Here is a 21220-nt window from a genome sequence, read left to right on the forward strand (position 1 = left end):
TCCCCGCCCCCCCACCCACACACACACACACACACATAGTTGTTTTTCTTGCTTTTCCTACACCCTTCTTTGTCTCCTCCTCTCTCATCAGCTGCTCTAAGGCCCCTAGGGACCAACGGGCCAACCACTCTAACAGTCCTGGCACAGGAAGACAGGTCCGTATCCGTGGTGATGGTCCTGTGTTTCTGTGGTGACAGGTGTGTGTCTGCTCCGAGCGGACAGCAGTGTGTTTGTCAGGAAGTCCAAATGCGGCTCAGGTGTTGATGGCTTCCTGGGGTGTGTTCTATGGAGCTGTGTTTGTTAGTGAGTTGTCTGTCTGTCAGCGGCTGTCAGGGCCGGAACGTGAGTCAATTTGTGTGTGTGTGTGTGTGTGTGTGTGTGTGTGTGTGTGTGTGTGTGTGTGTGTGTGTGTGTGTGTGTGTGTGTGTGTGTGTGTGTGTGTGTGTGTGTGTGTGTGTGTGTGTGTGTGTGTGTGTGTGTGTGTGTGTGTGTGTGTGTGTGTGTGTGTGTGTGATACTTGTACATATAATATCCAGAGTAGCTTTGTATTTATTCTTTTATTTTCCCATGCTGCTATTAAATGAAATTGCATTTGAAGTTAAGTAAGAGGAATAAGTGGCTGAGTTATGGAGGGCAGATTTGTTTTCCTGTGTCTTTCTCTTACAGTTTCTTACAAAACAAAACAGTTGCCTGCCTTTCAAACAGTGACCGGTCTCCCCCATTAATTTGCTCTCTATTCTTCTTCAGCACTTGAATGAACCTCGTCACCGTGCTTATAAAAAGCCATTCACATCTCCATCTTCATCTAATTCCAGCACTTCACACCTAATTATCTCATTCTGTTCTTGAGCCTCTCATTGAAACTCTGGCATCACACTCTCGCTCGCTGAAAGGAGCTCGGCGCTTGTGTCGGACACTTGCGGCGTTCGCTTCCAGCTGGCTCGCTTCCCATTGACAAACAACAGAAAACAAAAGAGACGAGCACCGCTCAATAAACTCCCGACAATCTCCATTCACTCCCGCTCCGTCTCTGCCGTGTCGTATCTCTGAGCTTCAGTCCCGGCTTTTTTTCTCTCCCCAGCTAATTGGCGGTAACGTTTTAATTCCCCCCTCCCCCCCTTCTTTGTTAAGTGATGAATTGTTGGCAGGGGATCAAAGGCGAGTGGCTGTCCGCTGTGCGCCGTGGCCGTCAATACCCACTGGCACACATGGGCGTTTGGGCTGGCATCGTACCAAGGGGCCACGGTCCTGCGCCACAGGACGCGCTGCCAAGAAGCAAAGGTCATCGCGTGTGTATCAGGGGGGCCTCATGGCGGGGAGGGGTTGATGGCGATGTGCGCTTCCTAACAGAAGATTCAATTTCACAACTCTCTCTCTCTCTCTCCCTCTATCTCCCTCTCCTTCTTCCTCTCTTTCTCTGTGTCTCTGTCTGTCTGCATATCTCTTTCTCACACTCCCCTCTCCCCTTCTTGTTGCAGACCAACAGCAGGTTGAAGCAGATTGAGAAGGAGTTCAGTCAGAGGCTTGGCAAGTCTGCCCAGGTAATCATTTTCCCTCTACCCCACCCCCCGTTCGTTTTATGTTTGTCTTTTTCACTGAACTGCTTGAAAGAAGACCAAAATGTACAGGAAAGACGGGTAAGGAAGCATCCACACGCACACACACACACACACACACACACACACACACACACACACAAACATCAGGCCATTTCTCTAGTGCCTTTACCCTGCTCCTGGAGTAGGTGTACACGCACTTTCCGTTTCGAGAGCGAGAGCTTTGTGCAAATAACAAATCTACATATAAAGCAGCGATCTCTGTAATAAAGTAAGTTTCTCCTCTCCTGTCTCTCTCCTCCTTACAGTCAGTCGCTCATAAGGCTTTCATCTAAGTAAACAACATGGAGTGAGAAGCAGATGATACTAGTGTTTGTTTTAAAGAGAGAATAGGTGCTGTTGATCACACGTGGAAGCCATGAATTGACCCAGAGGTCGTGGATCTGTGTGTCTCCATCTCTCTCACCATTGCTGTGAAGTTTGTCTTTTCTTCTCACTTCCTCTTCATATCCGTCTCTCCTCCTTTCTGCCCAGGCTCTCTCCTGTACCTGTTTCTCTTCTTCCTCTCATGGCATTGTTTGGTCACACATCGGAAACCTTTTTCCACTGAGGACCATGTGTTTAATATTACCGCTGGCCTGTTTTAAGCCTGAGCCCACTTAAAACCAAAGGCGGTTCTGCTCTCCAGCTAGGAAACTCACTTCCCCAGTACACTCTGTCATTCAGCGAAATGTCTCCAAAAGTTCAGGCAGCATTTAGCTCACCAGTATAAAAGATCCAAAACACCCTAAGTAGTGTTTACATTACAAAAGAACAGAGTTTTCTTCCTGATTATGTAGCAGGGTAAAATATCACAATCATTTGGCTGTAATTGCACCTCGTTGCCTAAAGAGGAGATTCAAAGAGGGGGTTTTTGTTGTTTTTCTTTCTTTCCTCCCCTCATTTCATCCCCCCTTTTTTTTTTGGGTTAGCTTGCAAAGGCGCAGAGTTGAAAGCGGGGTTGACAAGCAGATGTTGTGAGAAACGGTAGCTTATTAGGTTACACAATGACCGACATCAAAAGAAGTGGGATGCTGTGCGAAAAGTTCAGCCGTTTTTTCGCCGGCTTTGGCAGTACAGTGTCGTACGCCGCCTCAGACAAAACAACGCCTGATTAATCCTCTGTTTTTGGGGACACAAACCTGGATCGGGTTCAACAAACAAATCCCTCTCTCTCTCTCTCTCTGACATCCTTCCGCACCCTTGGTTGAAGTGTATTGGTAACACACAGGGTTGTGCAGGAGGTGCGTGGGTTTTTGTGCAGACATATTAACACGCCTGATTAATGCGGGCTATTTGTCGCGGGCTTGGGTGGCTTTGTTTTAAAAGGTAAAGGTGCAGTGGAGGGGGGTTTAGCTGCCTTCCCCCTTGAGGCAACTCAGTCAAATGTAAACAAGAGGCCTTTGAACCTCAAAGGCTAACCCTAGTTGTTAACCCCTCAGTGTCTGACAGGGGCATCGCTCTCCGGCTCAGCTGCATAGCTAATAGCCCAATTAAAAACATACCACGCCATACATTATCCTAAGGGGACTGGGGGATACTCTGTGCAAGGGTCCTATTTTGGTGCATGCGCATACACATGCATTCATCTCTCTGGATCCCTGTGCCTCTTCTCCTTTGTGCGTCTCTCTCTCTCTCTCTCTCTCTCTCTCTCACACACACGCACACAAATGCACAGAATTCTTCTAATTAGTGTCTCTCCAATCCAATCCTGTGTGTTAAGCGTCTGGCGGTGAGTGGTCCTCCTGGGTGACCCGTGAACTCCACAGGCCTGTGCTCAGTGTTCAGGGTGCAGTGGGTGGTATAGGAGCGTTTACTGGGGGGAGATCATTACTTTATCCCACACCGTCCACCGTGGGAGTAGGTAAGAGGCGAAGGGAATTTGCCATGGGAGGTACATCACATGAGAAACACCGTAGTCTGGAAGAGAGAGGTGGAAGTTCACACTGTATGCAAATGTTCCTCATTTATTTCACCACAATGCTGGCGGTTAATGTTAACTCCTCAGGCATTTATTATCCAAATACCAGATTCTGCTCCTGTATTTTTCCCTTTGAATACATTCCTTGCAAACACCTATTTACCAGTGTTTACACTTCAGGCTTCACCTTTACCCATTGATTATTGTTAAACGTGGAAGTTCAAGTGAAGATGGGCTGTTTATTGATTTACAGCTTGAAGTCACCCATCATTGGTAGCTAAATGTAATCCAAAGTGGTTTTGCTGTAACTTGGCTAAAGTCAGCACCACACACAACCCCTCCCCCCTCCCCCTCCCCATCATTTTGGCCACTCTGTTTATAAAGAGGCGAGTAAACATCAGGCCTTTTCATTTCATCCCCCCTTTCCCCCCCCCCCCCCCCTCTTCTTACCTCAGGTTCATGGAGAGGTAAGCCTGCTTTTAGCCCCAAACAGAGATGCTAGAAGTCTGAGAAAACAGGCAAGTCTCACAAGACCAATTAAAGACTTAAAAAGCTGCGGCTGGCTAAGACGGAGAGAAAAAGGTGCTGCGCTGAATACAGGAGTAACATGACAGACGGCTGAGTTCACTAGTTTAGCGTCCTGCCACCGCTCCAGGGCTGCAGACCAGCAGGGAATCCATATTGCAAAATAATTATTACGCCCAGAACTGATGTTCCCATAATAATGTGCCATTTGTTTCTTTCATGTGGCTCTCCCACTGACAAAATAAACCTAATCACCCTCTCATCTTCTCCTCTCCCTCTCTCTCTCTCTCCCTCCCTCCCTCCCTCCCTACCTCCCTCCCGTGTGCGCGGCTGTCTAACTTCCATACTCCCACACAGTGAGCAGATTTCAGCAGGGCTAGTCCTCCAGAGTTTGCACACGGTAAACAATTATCTGTCTAGCCCAAAGCTAACAGCAGCAGAACCCCCCCACACACACGCACACACACATTCTCTTTCCCTCTCTTTCCCTTTCTCCCTCTCCTTTTCTCCCTCTGTCATCTTTCCTCTTCCTTTCCCTGACAGTGGCTTAAATAGAATGTTAATTTTGACTGGAGGATTTCAAAGCTAAGGCTGCTCCTTTTCATCTTGGTGTGCACCGCAAGTTCACCAACACAAAGTCACTCTGCTCTTCTAAAAGGAAGTTGTTTTTTCCCTTTTTTTTTTTTTTTTTTTACACCCCCCCATGCTTTCTGTGTCTCCTCTGTCTGGGCTTAAAAAAGACATAAGACATGAGACTCTGGGAAAAGCGTTTCAAGGTGATTGTTACTCCCACCCGAGTCCGTGACGAATGTGAAATGCATTTTCCATCTGATACAACTCATTTTCAGAACCCACTGAGTTGAAAGAAATGAGGACAGCGTTTTGTTTAGTGAATGTGTTTTTTGCGTTTTCCATATGGCAACAAGTTTGTTTTTGCACTTTGGTTGTCGTACTGTCAGTTGTTTCAAAGTTACATCTCTTTTTTGCCGGCGACTAACATTTTCCAGAAGTTTATATATGAAGTAAAATCAAATACACGACTAAACCATAGAACTTTACATCTCGTATGGTTGATTTTCTGCAAAATGTGAACACAAACCAAAATCAATATCTCAATAAATGAAGAAGTCCATCATTATTTGCATCCCTGCATTCATCTCTCTCTCTCTCTCTCTCTCTCTCTCTCTCTCTCTTTATCTGCCCTCTCTTGTATCATAGCTAATTGCCGAGCTGCAAACATCTGTTTGTGACTCAAAGGAGGAAGCTATTCGTCTGCAGAAGGCGATGGAGAGGCAGCTAGAGGAGGCCAACGCTCGTTGGGATGCAGAGAGAAGAACAATAAGCAACCGTGCCGATCAGGCCAACAAGGTCAGTGTTTGACGCAGGGCAGACAGACACAGACACAAACTAGATCACACTCATCAATAGCATTTACTCATATTGTTGCACTGAGGACAAAACCACCTTGCCTCACTTTTCAGCATCTGTTACCATCATCAGTAGTCAAGTCTGTGAAATGCTGCAAAATGCAGCTCCTTCCCCTCCACACCGTATTGAACTTGATTTCTCCTTGTGGTTCCTTGTTCTTCAGATGCACGGTGTCCAGTGCATCCTCACCTCCTTTTATTGGATTTCTGAACCCATAGAGGGTTAAGAAATTCTGTATTGAAACCTGAAAGTGAATACCTGCACCCAGAAACATTATAAGCAATAAAAAGTACAGAGTCTCTGGCAAAATTTAATGAGTCGAAAATGTATGTTTTTACATTTTATGCGGTTGTTTTGGGCAGCATTTTAACTTCCCAGCTGAATTGCTGAGCGATGAGGTCACAGGGATGCTGCCCTACACAGCTTCACAGTATTGTCCATTTGGCACGAGAAACACGAGCAGTCAGACATCTTTAACAAGTCCATTTTAACCCAACTTCCCAAACCTCTTATTTGGAAGTAAAAATAAAGGTGTGCCTTAACATTATTGCCCAAACGGTCCATTGTAAATGTTAATTATATCTTGTAGAGCTACTTCCTGCTCCAGGTTTGACATACCACACTGACCATGCTCGTGTGCACATACACATTTGAACAGACTTCGCCTGTGTTTACCTTTGTTTCCTCCATTTTGTGTGGTGGAGTTCCACAAATGCTCAGGAATGAAGCTTACAAGGGAAACAAGGTTACAATCAATAGGAATGATAACAACACAAGTAAGACCGTGGTAGTATAAGTGACTGAACCAGGCCCATAACATCATCTCTGCTCATGGACTTATACTTACCCTGGTTATACCTTTAATACTAATAAGACTACCAGGTTAAGGTATTTACGTGGCTGTTGTAGTAAAGAATGTTAACTTCTTTTTCTTTAAACAGGATTTACAAAAACAGGACATGTTGTGTTTTGTGAGGTGATGAGCACAACCTTGGTTATACAGAACAAATCCCCAGCATGTTGTTTATTTTCTTACGCAAAGATAATATATGTAAATCAGGTAAGAAGGTATTAAAAACTGTCCGGCCAGTCGTGTCTGTTGTGGTCATGCAACATTAGTCAGGCCTCTTTTCTTCCTTATTTATTTATATACTAGTAGCCTTTGTCACTGATCTTTGTAGTGCCAATCCAAACCCTTTTTACTTTAAGAGGGGGGAGGCACCAGCAAACTGCAATCGTCCAAAGGGCTCGTCTGGGGTTTGACTTTTATTGAGCAGACACGGGTCGCCTTTCTTTTGTTGGACCACGGTCACAGTTTGTGTGCATTAGCTCTGTCATTTTTTATGAGTAGATGCAAACTCTATAGTGTCTTTAAGTGGCGTGTGTGTGCTCTGTGTCTGGCTGAAACTTATAAATCTGTACTCCAAAGACTCTCCACATCCTCACTCTCATCTTAGTCCAGATAAAATAATATTTGTTGTGTTATTTCCTGATCATTTTTAACCTCTATCATGCAGATTTTCTGTTTCGGATCTCTGGATCTTTTCCTTTGCTCCTCCTGTCCTGGCTGCCAGACTGTGACCCAGTGGCAGTTGATTGGGTGTGGCTAACTAAATAAAGAGTTGCTGTGTCTGGGATCAGGACATGTTTCCATACACAACCTTGTCTGTTTGTGGTGGCAGCTGCCCTGTGTACAGTCTGTAGGTCTGTACGCCTCCCTGAAGATCCTCTCTCCTTTCCTGGTCCTGACGGCTTTTTCCTCTTAGTCTGTCTCTTAAGCTGCTGTCACACCTTAGTTTTCCCTCTGAGGATATATAAAGTGTTATCTTATCCTATCTCATCTTATCATGTATGACTAATTACAACCAATTAAGCCCTAACAGCAAACTTAACCCTAGATTCAAGCTTATAAACGACTTAACACAATCTGTCAAGCATAAAAATCAATATGATACCGAGAAACAATTTACAAGGCGATGTAATGGACTTCTACATGAGGATTCACTATGTTTACATGCTATTCCCTGATTATTTGCACTCTGATTAAGACAAACGTAGGATCCCATTTCAACAGGATTGGAATGGGATGGATGGAATTATTAGGATTCCATTCTTTGAATGTTGAACTTACAAACGTTTAGTGATTCAGAGTAAGCATACATTTATATTTCATCACACTGTATCATCATATTATGGTCTATACATGACACTTGAACAAAAAGCTTTTGTCTTAATCAGGGAAGTTTTAGCATACTTGTAACTAAGCTGACTAATCTGATCATACCATGACACACACACACACACACACACACACACACACACAGTGTCTCTGTTATTGTAAGGTTGTGTTCAAAGCCACGAGCCTTGGCATCCGAGCTGGTTTGCAGACAAAGGCTTTGTGTTTCTATTAACCGTGTCCTCATTATTATGAGTCCTCCTGTATGAACCACCCACTAATGAGACTCCATTTAATGATTGAATCGCTGAATAAAGTTGAGACACAAGGGAAAGACCAGAATCAAGTGGAGAGGAAGGACAGATTGGTCAAACGGCAAATAAATAGACAGAAGATAAAGACGTAAAACAAAGGCCTGGTGTTCAGTGAAAGAAAAGGGGGAGAAAAGATGGGAGAGACGGCTGAAAGGACAGAAAGGGAGCGAGAGAGGCGGTGAATAGATGTAAGAAGTATGAGGATTGAGACAGCAAACAGAGACGAGGGAAGAAAAGGGGGGAAAGAGAAGAAAGAAAGAAATGGTGGAGAGCTGTCAGTGGGCCATCGGAGGCAGTGTGTCGCCTGCTGACATTGTTTCCATGCCGCTCACTTCAAAGGGCCGGGATTATGAAGAGAGAGCGAGGGGCCTCAGACAATGGGAGGGGAAGAAAATAACATCAAAGTTAGCTGCACATTTGAATTGGGATAATCCCCAAAACAGTTGTTCTGAATGCACGCTGTAGCGAATGAGATGTCCCTTTTCTCCTCTTAGTCCTCTTCTGCCTTTTTAACCTGCTTTTAGCTTCCCTCGCTTTTAGCTTCCTCGCCGGCTTCACTGTACTCAGGACCTCTGAAATGTGGGTGTTAGCTGTGGAGACCTTTTGTATCTCATAAACCCATTTTTAGAACAGTAGTACAGCTAAGTATGCTCATTATCCAAGTGTGTGTGTGTGTGTGTGTGTGTGCGCGCGCATTTGAGCTTAAATGTTCGCTTGTTTTGTCTGTTTGTTTGTGCATCTTGTCGTGAACAGTTTTCCTTTGCCAGCTGTGTGTGTGTGTGTGTGTGCGCAGTGCAGATTCTTCTTGCAGGCTACCAACACCTCTTACTGTCTGTTTGTTTGGTACACTTTGTACCTCTATAATTTTAATAGGCCCAATTTCACGGCGGTTCCAGACGTCTGGTCTCCAAAGAATCTGAATTTTACCTTCATTATCAATTCTTATACACACGCAAACTGCTCAGCTGCAACTACCCACTACCCAATGGTATTGCGGACTTATAGAATTGTTCTATAGAAGGAGGGAATGTAAATGAACAGAAAGTGTTTGTCTTCACCGTCCTTAATGTCACCTTGCATTCCTGTCATGAGTCACCAAGATGAAAGTGTTGTGTGTTTGCTTTCATCTGCCCAGTGTGTTCATATCAAGAAACAGGAATGAGAACCAGTACAGAGGAAAGTCACTGTGTGGCACTGAGTTGGTTGGAGGAATGTTGTCTTCCTGTTGTCATCTTCTTCTTCTGGTGTCTTGGTAAAGCGTTCATGTTGGTTTATGATTCCCCCTTTGTCACAACAGAAGGATTTGGCCTGGATGTAAAAGTTCTGATGAGGGTTATTGGTTTTTCGTGAATTCACCATGGGGCGTGTGTCTGTCTGTCTGTCTGTCTGCCTTCCTGCCTGTCTGCCTGCCTGTCTGTGTGTGTCTGTGTGTGAGACAGAGAGTACGCATGTGCCCTTGCTTCAACTGTGCAGCTGCCAATTTTGACAGAACTCAAGCCCACATTAGCCTGCCAAGTGAAAGGTACAAAGACACACACTCACAGACCCACACACAGAGAGGCCCTCTCTCTCTCTCGCTCGCTCGCTCTCTATCTCTGTCTGTCTGTCTGTCTCTCTCTCTCACTCACTCACATATTTTTCCAACTCTGTATCTTCCAAACTCTTCTGTCTCAAACTCTGTGTCTGTCTCCTCCTTTCTCTCTCTCTCTCTCTCTCTCTGTCACCACACACACATACACAAGCACACATGCTCACCTCGCCCTGCCAAAAGGGAGAGGTGGCTGGTGAATAAACAATGGCACTCCGCCCATAGTGTCACCCGCCTGGGCTTTGATCAGCACCGCTGTTCCTGCTCCCCACAGCAGTGCTTCCTGTCTTTCTGCCTGCTGAATGTTGCACACACACACATACACAGATACACACCCTTTAAGTTAGTGTTCTTATTCACTGGCTTACATACTTTCTCTCTCTCTCTCTCTCTGTCCGTTCTCTTTTTCTCTCTGTGCTCAAACACAAACACAGCTTTGAGTTAGTGGCCTCGTCTCGCTATCGCTCACTCAGACCCTTTCAACAGTGTTGCACTCAGTGGCATTGTTGCCACACACCCACTTGCACTCTGTTTTGACACACACACACACACACACACCTTTGATCCAGACCTTATGGAGCAGTAACTTCTAGTCACGGAGAAAGTAGTGTTGTAGTGTCCTCTGGGCAAGTTGTCAGCAGGCACATTACATAATGCAACAGTGACCATTGTCTCACTTTGTTTGAGGATGAGAGTGAATATGTGAGCTGCTGTGTCCTTTGAGCAGGAGTCGGTGTCTGGAGGATACGTTTCTCTGTTAAATTTAGATGCTCTCTCTCTCTGTGCCATCCAAGCATTGTGTTTTCACCCATGCACACAGATAACGAGGGACAAAGCTCGTGCCCCCGTGCCCACACAGGTACACACACACACACACACACACACAGGTACGCACATTCAAGGGGGTGGGCTTTAGCAGCTGCACTTTGTCTGTAGTTCTTTAGTTATATATGCATTAGTTTGTGAGGGGTTGAAAGGATGACTTTGCCTGTGGGAAGGAATGGCAGCACTGGATCAAGAACAGGTGTGCTGCTGGATACTCTCTGCTGCAGAAGCAAAGAGCTGCTTCAATCCTGTGTGTGTGTCCAGCCACGTCCTTGAGCTCATGCAGGCCTGTTCTTTGTGTTGTCAACCTTGAACTGCAGGTTGTTTGCTGGGCTTTGGAAGGGCCGGTGTTTGAACCACTTCCTCTCATATCTTGTTTGTACTTTATATGAGCACTATTGCTATTTCACTCTTTTTATTTCTATTTAAAACCGCATTAGGACACATTTTTATATTAATATAGGAATCACACAACTCCATAATGACAAAGGGTTTCAAAGTGCTTCTTATTCCACTGTGACCTCATGGCCTCACTGCTCAGATTCATGCAGCTGCAATGCAGTGCGTTAGTTTGGGTCGCAAGTCAAACAAACCAAAGCCGTACTGGTTTCATGTATGTAATGTGTACAGGCAACCACTCTCTATGTCTGTGCGTGTGTGTGTTCATGCACCTACACAAGTGTGCCTGGTGTTGTTGGAGTGATGACTTTTCCGGCTGTGGACAGATTCCTGGCAGTGTTTGATCCGTGTATCAGAGGAGATGGAAGTGGGAGAGAGAGATAACATTCCAGGATGCTACGTGGGAACATGGGGGGAAGTAGAGCAGCTCCTCATACGGGCCGTACACCATTCATGGACAACAAAAGGAAATTGCTCATTAGACCACAGGCCTGATGTTCAATCAAATGCAAACCGTGAAGCTCTAATTACTCCCGCCTCCCTGTCTGAATCATTCCATTACAGTTCAAACGCATTAAACACTTCTTATCCTATCCCGTCGCCCTTTCAGCTGAACGTGTGTAAGGAAACACTGATATTTGTAGGACCATGCATGACATCAGTGAATCTGGACCTAAACCGCTTTTGCATTTAGGTCATTATTGTCAAGAAACCTAAGACTTTATTATTGTTTGCCAAAGTTCCCTTCCTTGATACGATAAACTAAACTAAAGAGAATAAATGCTGGCAACACTCAGGCAGACTTGGCATATGGTGCATATGTTAGAGTTGTTTCCTATTCTCTTTCTACTGCGGCTGACAGCAGCTGAAGGAGACAGAGACGGAAAGATAGAGAACACGCTGTTCCCCCTGTGGGCATGGCTGGGTTGCAACATGTCTTCATTACCGTGGCAATTGTCTCACAATCTCAAAAACAGTACTTGAAAATGTAATTTCATTACTCTGCCAATGTTGCAAATTGCAGCGGTCTGGATAAGTGGTTGACTTTCTGAGCGCTCCGGTCGTGCCCCGTCACACTGTCGTCACATTTCAATTCCAAATGGACTCTGGGGTGAAAGTGGTGAAGAGGATCAAAGTAGTGAAGCGTAAAGTGTGTTCACGGGAGTATGAGTGGCGTCTCTGTCCTGTCGACCTGCTAAAGCACGTCTTTGTATTCCTATACACAAGCAGAGAGACAGACAGCAAAGCAAAAACAAAACTTTCTTTTCTCAAGCACCTCAGGAGGGAGACCTCCTCCCACTCCTCCTCTCTTCCACTCACTCCTTTACCTTTCCCACAATCCTTTGATGAAAGTGCAGATAAAAGAGTCTGTGCTCATCTCTCTGGCCGTCCATCTCTCCTTGAGGTTAGCACCTCCTTTATTATTTACTATTGGATCAGTAGACGCATACATACACACTGCCTTGTTCTGCTCAAAACGGTAGGAGTCAGTGTGTGTGTGGGCACATATTGCGTTTTTGCTTAGGTATGCGTGTGTGTGTGTGTTTGTGTGTGTGCTCTCTTGCCCCTTGTGTACATATCTGCTCTTACTGTGTGTGTGTGTGTGTCCTTGGCTGGAGGCGGTGCAGTGTGAGGTTTTTCTCTGCTGTCTGAAGTCGTCCAGCCTCAGTGTCATTAGAGGAACTCTTTAATCCAGACTTTGAGAGAAACTTCTGACAGCACGCTGCAAATAGAAGGCCCTGCCTGCCGCACATGAAGAGCAATTCAGCTCCTAACAAAACACTGAGTTTAAAGAGGCCCCTGGCCTTTTTTTCTCCTCTTGCTATTCCCTCCCTTCTTTCTTCTTTGCTTTTTTCCTGCCCTGTGTTGCTTTTACTTCACCCAAGGGAAACATGCTTGCCTTATCTGCGCAAGAGGACCACCCAGGAAAGATGACTCAGGCAGCGGTGTGTCTGTGTGTGTGTGTGTGTGTGTGTGTGTGTGTGTGTGTGTGTTGTGCACATGCATCTGTGCAGTTACACACTCATTTGATTGAGTGTAGCGCTCACATTTTTAGAACTTTTGCTGTTAATATTAATGCATGCCTATACCTGAACGGATCGCTCTGAGCGCTGTGTTTGTTGCTGCGTGTGTGTGCCTTGCTAATCCTTTGAGCCAAAGTTTGGAATGAAAGGTGGAGGTACATTGCTGATGGAGAGCTGAGAGAGGCCTTCAAGCTCTCAACTGTGGGACTGTGCATCAGAGGTACACCGCTGCCCCTATCTCTCTCCATCCTTCTGTTTTTCTCCTTCATGTCACTCCTCTGCTATTCCTCCTCATGTCCCTGTGCCTCCTCACTCTCGGCTCTCCAAACTTTGTCTTCTTCTCTCTCTCTCTCTCTCTTTCGCCCCGATATCTGCCTACTTTCTTGAAGGCCCTCTGCTTGTATTCCATTCCTTTCTCCCACATACATTGTCTTCTCTTGCGCTCTCCACCTTCATCTCTTACTTTATACTCTTCACCATTCTCCTTCTGTCTCTCCCTCAGGAAATCAGACTTCGCCCTTTTTTCCCCTGGCCTGCTCACATTGATCACAGTCTATATCGCTGATAAAGACCATATCGCCACGAGCATCTGGAGACACTTAGCAGGATCCTCCACACGCAGACATTCACACACACACACCCTCCCACCCATTGTAATATAGAAACAATCAGTGTCTTGCGTGTGTGTCTGTATACAGTACGCACTAAACGAGACAGGGTGAAGGACGTGAAGGACGTTTCTGCGCTGGAGAAGCAAAGCGCCGCAGCTGGAACACCTGGGAGTGACTCCTGCGTGAAAAACACCAGAGCTCGTGTGTGTGTGTGTGTGTGTGTGTGTGAAGGAAGCACAATTTCAGTGACTGGGAAACTGAAATCGTAGTTGAAGGAAGTAAAGTAAGGAAAACAAGCTGAGTCACTGATGTAGGTTCTGGTGTGAAGTTCTGAGCACCTAAAAAGGTAAACAAGCAAATGAGATGTACACAGATTTGTAGATTGCTTCATAGTTTTCGTCGTATTGTTGTGATTTAAAAAGCATCAAATGGCGATAAGAGTCATATGAAACCTTTAGTTGTGTACCTAAACCCGAGCCACAGTGTGATCTCTCTGACATGCGTGGTAGTGATGATGACTCAGTACATTCAAAGCTCCTTTGACTCAGCCTTTGCTGGTAATTATCAACCAAATCATCCCGTATATGATTCTATTAATGAAGTGACAAGTGCTGAACTTCTGCCCTCGGTGTTGTTTTGAACGCATCAGATACGGAACCCACATGAAAGAGGAGAACACGTCAGCTCACTGAGGTTCACCAGTCATCCTTATTTCCCAGAAGACCTTGTCCAAAAGTGCTGTGTCACACTGTGGGTTTGAGAGGGGAGGATGGTTCATCAGTCCGGCTTCCATCGGTCTCTCATCTGTGTCACCCGCCTGGAAAAGGAGCTGGGAGCACGCAAAGGTGGGGGTTAGGACGAGTTCAGGGAAGCTTGAACATACTTAGCTCCTACAAACCGCCAGAAAACATGGCTGCACTACTGCTGTCATTGTCTTTCGCTATTGTTGAACCATTGACAAACACAAATGTAAGACCGGTGCGTTTCAGGAGGGGGAGACTTTACACAAGTTGCAGCTCATGAGTTGAACCTGTCCATGAAGCCTATGAGTCTGTGTGTGTGATTTATGTATGTCAGCGGTCATGCCATCACCTGGACCGCGTTTCTGCTTGGCGTGAGAATCGACGCCAAGCAACACCTGGCCCGCTCGCTCAAACCCAGCACAGAGACCTGGAGGAAGTGGATGCGAGCCTGTGTGTGTGTGTGTGTGTGTGTGTGTGTGTGTGTGTATGTGTGGAAGTGGGATTTTCTGTGAAGTCGTGCGTGTGTGCGTGCGTAGTCACATGTGCGCACACATACCGTCACTCTGCTCTTTGTGTGGACTAATCAAAGATGAAGCGTCCACATGTGCGCTCAAAACATCTGGTTCTCTGTCGTATACAGGAACTGCGCCTTTCTTTCCACTGCTATCACTTACAGGCACAGAGAAGAAGAAAAACAGCCTCCTTTTTATCCACAACCCCTCCTCACCAACACACACTCTCTCACACACACACACACACACTACATTCTCTCTCTCAGTCAAATCTTAGAAAGCAAAATAGATGAAGTACTTGATTGGTGCCTTGGGGGAAGATAGGATGAACTTGGTTATTGGATCCCATGTGTGAAGTGCTCTCATCCTACTTAATGTTGTCATGGTAATGTATCACTTATCGCCACCAAAGGAGAAAAAATGACCCTTAATTGTTTTTCTATGGAAAGTCAGAGGAATGTGACTTTTTAAATGCCTGGGCAAGTTTCCAAAATCCCTGAGCGAGCAAGTCTGTGTGTGTGTGTCTGTGTGTCCTTGCCTGGAAATGAGTTTGGGCTTAATGAGGTTGGTAATTAGCGTGAACACTTTATTAGTATTAGCCTTTTAACTTACAAAGGCTGATCGCCCGGCTTCATCTCTCCTCACTGTCCCTCTCTATGCGTCCCTCTCTCTCAACTCCTGAAATATTCTCTGGTTGCGTGTGGCTCCCATCTCGCTCTTCATCTTTTTTAGAGGCCCTCTTGCTCGTGCTCATTCGGATCCAACGTCTCGCCAACTGTAACGTTGTAACCGTGCGTCAGTCCTGCATCATCTGGAGACGGTCGCACGTCACAGCCCGCAAATCTTGAGTCGCTTTTCTCTTTCTGTCAGTCTGCCAGTGACACTCACTCACTCTCTTTCTCTCTCTCTCTCTCTCTCTCTGTCTCTCTATCTCGCTCTCTCTCTCCCCACAGGCTCAGCAGGAGAAGGTGGAAAGTCTACAGAGGCAGCTGCATTGTTCAGAGAGGAAGCTGCTGAGCAAAGAGTTGGAGACTGAGGAGAAGGTAACAGTCTCTCTCTCTCTCTCTTTCACGCTCTTATTCACACACACACACACACACACACACACACACAGCCCTGATATTGCACTAAAACAACAAAAGTAAGTCTCAGCCTCTTGTTCGCATCACTCTCTCTGTCTCTTTGTTTGTTTGTTTGTTTGTTTGTTTGTTTGCCCTCAGTATTCCCACAAATCCCTCCTGTCCCTCGTCAGCACATCACCCAGTCTTCTCATTAATTGTGCCCTAAATGTTTGGGGTTCTTTAGATTCCTTCACAGACCGCCCTTCCACCCCTCCTCCTCCTTCCAGACCCTCACTCCTCGGTTGCCATCCTTACCAGCCCCTCCAGGGGGCCACAGAAGACTTTTAAAAACAGAACCCCCTCCCACTTCTCCTGCCCTCTCCTCATCAGTCTCACCATGTCTCATTCTCTAGTTCAGAGTCAGAGATATGCCCCCTTACACATTTCCCAAATTCCTTGAGATTTGGCTTCAAGAGCCAGCGCCTAGGGCCAGGAATGCCACCAACGCCTGTGTTCAGAGGGAAGCCTCTCACACACACACACACATACACACACACACACACAGCCTTCCAGAATGCCCTGTAATCAGGATCTATTTTGACCTTGACACACACAGAGAAGAAAGCACTAATGACTACACACACACACAGGAGGCCGGTCTTTGTAGCACGGTATGTACACCAAAGGCATTCATTCTCGTGTCCCCTCTGATCCGCCCACTGACCCTTGTACACACTTCACACACTCGTCACACACCTCACTGTCTGGCCGTCATAAATCTGCAGGCAGGGGTCAGTGGTTTTTTAGGAGCCGTTGGTCACTGAGCCAGTCGCAGAGGCGCTGCACTTTGTTTCTTATGACCCAGGAAGCACTGAACCCTAAAGCAAGGTCCTCATTCTGCGTTATTGTCAGCTCATATTGTCTGAGTAGGGTTCTGGGTTATGTGTTTATGTGTTAACCTGTGACGCCTCATTAAGAAGGGAACAATGTGATTTATTGGTAAAATGTCCACAAAGTCGTCAAAGTCTTAAGAAATGTAACCGTTAGTCCCATGTTCAGTATGACCCATGACCCATGACCCATGACCCACGTGTTCTGCTGTCTCTGTACTGCGTGGATGCTGTCTGAGGAGGGAGTTAGCAGTAGATTGCTTGTGCTTCCAGACTTGGTGGATAAGTCTGAAGACGCCAGCTCATGGTTTGAGTGTGGACAGAGACTTTTCGGCACATGAGCCTCTGTGGATGTCGTCTCACACTCTTCTTTAGCTCTTTGCCATCTTGTTAGAAGTCGTCTCACACTGCGGGGCTACACTTGGTGATCTCTCGTCTGTGCCTTATGTCGTTGGTTCTTTGGATGGGAGCTCCGTGTTCGGCTGCTCGTTGTGCCCCAGAACCCTTTTTTTTTCAGTTTTAATGTTTTGAACCGTTCAGGATTTGATGCAGGAACAAGTTCTGGTGTTGTTCGTAAAGGGTGCCTCGGAATTTCTTGAGAGCCGTGCAGTCTGCTTCCATACGCACACGTGTGTATGTGTAGGTGTGTTTGGGCACCCCGGCCTTTCACCGCACGGTGACACTTCTGCTCCTTGTGGGAGAAGAGAGAGAGAGAATGTCTGAGTCATGTGTTTGCTCAGACTTCTCCTCACACAAGGTCAGGTGTGTGTATGTGCGTTCATGATGCACAGTGTGTGTGTGTGTGTGTGGCTGACTGAATGTGTTTGTGTAGATAAGATGCGCATATGCATATGTGTCGTGTGTCTGTGTGTCTGTGTGTGTGTGTGTGTGTGTGCATTGTTTAGGGGTTTTCTTGGTATGTGTGTGATAATAAAACCTAAGGGCCTCCTCTCTGTCTCCTCACTATGATTCTGCCCTAGTTTATCTGCCAAGATGTGTCTTTGTAATCCAATCCCTCACACGCTAAAACAGCCTTTCTGCCCAGACTTCACACAGATGTTGCCTGTCTTACTCTTCCAGGGCCCTCCCAGGCTCCCCCACTCTAAAATGGCGGATCAGCAGCTCACTGCGTGGTTGGATTCTCCTTGAAGAGAGGAGCAGAATGAGTTCAGCTCTTTGTATAAATACATCATGATGTTCACAGAGGCTTTACACATGCATCCTACTGCAACATAGGAGCCTGGTGAAATGAAAAAATACATCCATTATCTTGTTGTTTCCAGTGGTGATGTCGACATCATCAGAAATGCAGAGGAGCTTCAGGAGTTCAGGAGGCTGAGTTTCCTCCTGTGTGCTGTTTTGGTTGAGGCACATTACATCAGCAGTTACCAATCCATCCCAAAGTCCTAAGAACTTTACCAAGATCTGTTGCCTTCTTCTAATCTCTGCCTCTATTATTTTTTTCATTTTTGTGAAGCAGTTTATCTTTTTTTTTCTCTCTTGCAGCAAAGCGTTTGTGAACTCAAATCGCTCCTCGGTGAAATCTCCCAGTGCCAACTCGCTGAATGTGGAGGTGCAAACTTTGTGAGTGGCGTCATTTTTGATGTACCCCCTTGTTCTTGACAAGGTTTGTGGCACTGTAGAACAAGGGGGTTTATCAAAAATGTCTTTTCGACAGACACCTAAGCCCCACTACCAATCCCACACAGGCCTGTACACACACACACACACGCACACACACAAAAGTCATTAGCATACATCAAGCTTCCCAACAATGTGACAAACTTCATTTGAAGGTTGAAAGTGTTGAGGGCTTGTTCCTTTCTGCTGGCAGCTGTCAGATACCAGGCCATGTGACGGAACCAAACACAGGGGAAAGTCAAAACCACAATCTAAAGACTATATATAGATGAAATCTTGACACTTTAACATGACTGGGAGGGGAAAACGACTGCCGCTTCTCTCAGTCTTCAAAACTGGAGATTTGCACTTCATCAGGAACAAAGACAATATCTTTTTTTTTATTTAAGGGACTGGAAATGAAACCAGATTTTCTCCAGAAAGTTCAAGTCCTTTTTTCTCGTTGCTTTGGGAAGTAATGACACAGGATTTTTTTCTTGTGTTTTGCATTTTCTCTTCCTCTCTCGTTGTCATCTGGAGTCCATCAACGACCAAAACCTCACGGCGAGATTTGATCAGCAGCATTGTTTAAACGCATCCCGCATCTGTCTTCATCCTGATGAGGCTTTTTTCTTTTCTCTCACATGCTTCCTGCCACCTGTCAGAGAACAAACATGCCTTCGCTGTAAAAAAAGATGTTGAAAGGGAAGAGTGTATGTATATTTGCGTGGAGAAAAGCGAGATGTGTGCGTTGGGACCTCAGAGCTGAAGGAATATAACGTCTCTCAGGATACGAGACATGCTTCTTTTGAAACTTTGAGATATTCCTGCTCTGAATTTTATTATTGTTGAGAGACACAACAGAGTCACATTGGCACTTTGCCTATCCTGTATGTGTGTGTGTGTGTGCGTAAGTGTGTGCATACTTAACCACAGCAGATGTGTTGTTATAAAAATGGCTGCAGCTTCCACCCACACACATTGCATAGTAAACTAGGTCTCCTCTTTAGTGAGATGTACTGTAAATGTGACGCTACAGCAGGAACTGGAACTATTCACACAGTCAGAAATGTCAGTAGTAAAATACAGGATACTTCAACATGTAATGAAATTCCACATTCGTCAGGTAAAACAATACAAATATACAATAACAATCCCTATAAATCCAAGCAGTAAGCGTGGGATTATCATCATACGCTCAGCTGTTAAAAGCTTGATTGAGCATTAATGCAGCGGTGGTATTTCCCCAACTGGCGGACGTGCAGAATGACATCACCCAGCACATCTACATGCACTTTAAACCCTCTGATTACACTGCGATTGAGGCAATAAACTGTCAAGGCGACCCAATGGAAGTGTGCTCACCCCCGGAGTAACAGACTCAGATTATGTGATCGTAAATGGATTTATTAAGGCGCGTTGACGTCTTCATCCGACCCTGACGCCTCCGAGTGCATTAATATAGATCATTCTAGTTGTGGTAATGGAGTGCCGGCCATACTTACGACCATACCAACCTTTTATAAGTTATGTTTGCTGTCGTAAATCTATAAAAACACCTCCGAATCAGAATGGTTTCTATTGCTAAGTAGCGGTGTCTTGATGAACAGGATGAGTTCTTTGATGTGCCTTGAGAAGTGGATCCTCTATTTGATTTTCTTCATTTTGAGAGACGTTTATAGACCTGGGAAGAGTCTTCATGTGCCTCGTACACCAAAGGCGTCAGTATAGATGCCAGGTCCAAAGCGCCTCCTCCTCCTCTTCCTCCTATTGGCTGTCTGTTTCCACACTTGGACAGATCTTCTTTTCTAACTATCTATTATCAGTGAATCCTTCTGTGTTTCCAGTGAGAGCACCAGAATCTCCCATAGGCCAAACACACACACACACACACACAGGGGTTATGTAGAATTGGAAACCTCAAAATGTCCAAATAAGTCAGTTTGGGCCTGAGCCTCCAGCCCCTAAACACACACACAGACACACAGGACATTCCCTGTTCTTCTTCGGTGGTTCCTAAAGCAAACATCCGTCGCCTGTCTAGTTTGATGAGCCCGGCGGCCGTATGTACACTAACCAGCCGTCGCTCGCCGTCGCTCGCAGCGCATTCTGATGAATACGCCGCCGTAGCCTTGCCCACTGCGACGTATGGGATGGAAAATGGAGACAGCACGGCCACAGAGGAGCTTGTAATTTAGTCGGAGCGGATCTCTCATTGCTGCGGCGACGGCACCATACATGAACCAAGAATGCACAACTAAGGAGCTTTGGCTTTTGAAGAATCTAGACTTATACTGAGAGTGGTTGGTAAGGGTTGTGTTTATTCAACCATTGTTTGTTGCTTTGGTCTGAGGTAGTGGAGTGTGTTTTGTCTTGGCTTGCCATTTTGTTATGACTACTGAAGCTGCTATAGATAGAGATAGACATTTATAAAAACTGCACTCCCATGGCTTCAACTCAGTTTTTTAACTCCTGGACGTTCAAATTAAAGCTTCGAGGAAAAAACATTTGGGGCCGGCCACTTGTTTGAAACGGCCACTCTCGGATTACTCTGCGATCCATTCTCGTGTGTGTGTGTGTGTGTGTGTGTGTGGTGGGGGGGGGCAAAGACAGATGGACGTCTGCCGCAACATTATTGGCGCAACGCGTTCAAAATTAATAGGGTGGAGAGAGCCTGAAAAATTGGCAAAATTGCGGCGGACTAATCTGCTACACACTGTGCTGAGACAAAGTGAGTTGCTGCATGTTGGGATGATTTATACTGGTGTGTGTGTGTGGGGGGGGGGGGGGTGCTTTGAAGTGCTTCCCAATCCCTTTCATTGTGCCCAGGAAGATTAATTAGCAAAATCCAGAACAATCGTTTAAATCCACAACAGGAAAATTATTTTAGGTAAAAACCGATCTTTCTTTCCCTTCCTCTCACCGCCCACCCCCCCCCCCCCCCCCCCCCACACACACACACCCCCGGCTCACCTCACTCCTGTTCTC

At 45.9% G+C, this 21220-nt stretch overlaps 1 protein-coding gene across 1 annotated transcript in view; it reads left to right on the forward strand.

The window, feature by feature from the left end:
* cep112 (centrosomal protein 112) overlaps positions 1-21220 on the forward strand; it is a 75864-nt gene that overhangs the window by 51719 nt on the left and 2925 nt on the right. The window contains exons 22-24 of the mRNA XM_076164578.1: positions 1479-1541; positions 5260-5409; positions 15615-15704. Coding sequence (XP_076020693.1) covers positions 1479-1541; positions 5260-5409; positions 15615-15704 — 303 coding nt within the window. The remainder of the gene's footprint in view (positions 1-1478; positions 1542-5259; positions 5410-15614; positions 15705-21220) is intronic.

The sequence above is a fragment of the Genypterus blacodes genome, unplaced genomic scaffold (assembly GCF_046128005.1).
Source record: "Genypterus blacodes isolate CSIRO-AG114 ecotype Tasmania unplaced genomic scaffold, CSIRO-AGI_Gbla_v1 ptg000137l_1, whole genome shotgun sequence".
NCBI lineage: Eukaryota > Metazoa > Chordata > Actinopteri > Ophidiiformes > Ophidiidae > Genypterus > Genypterus blacodes.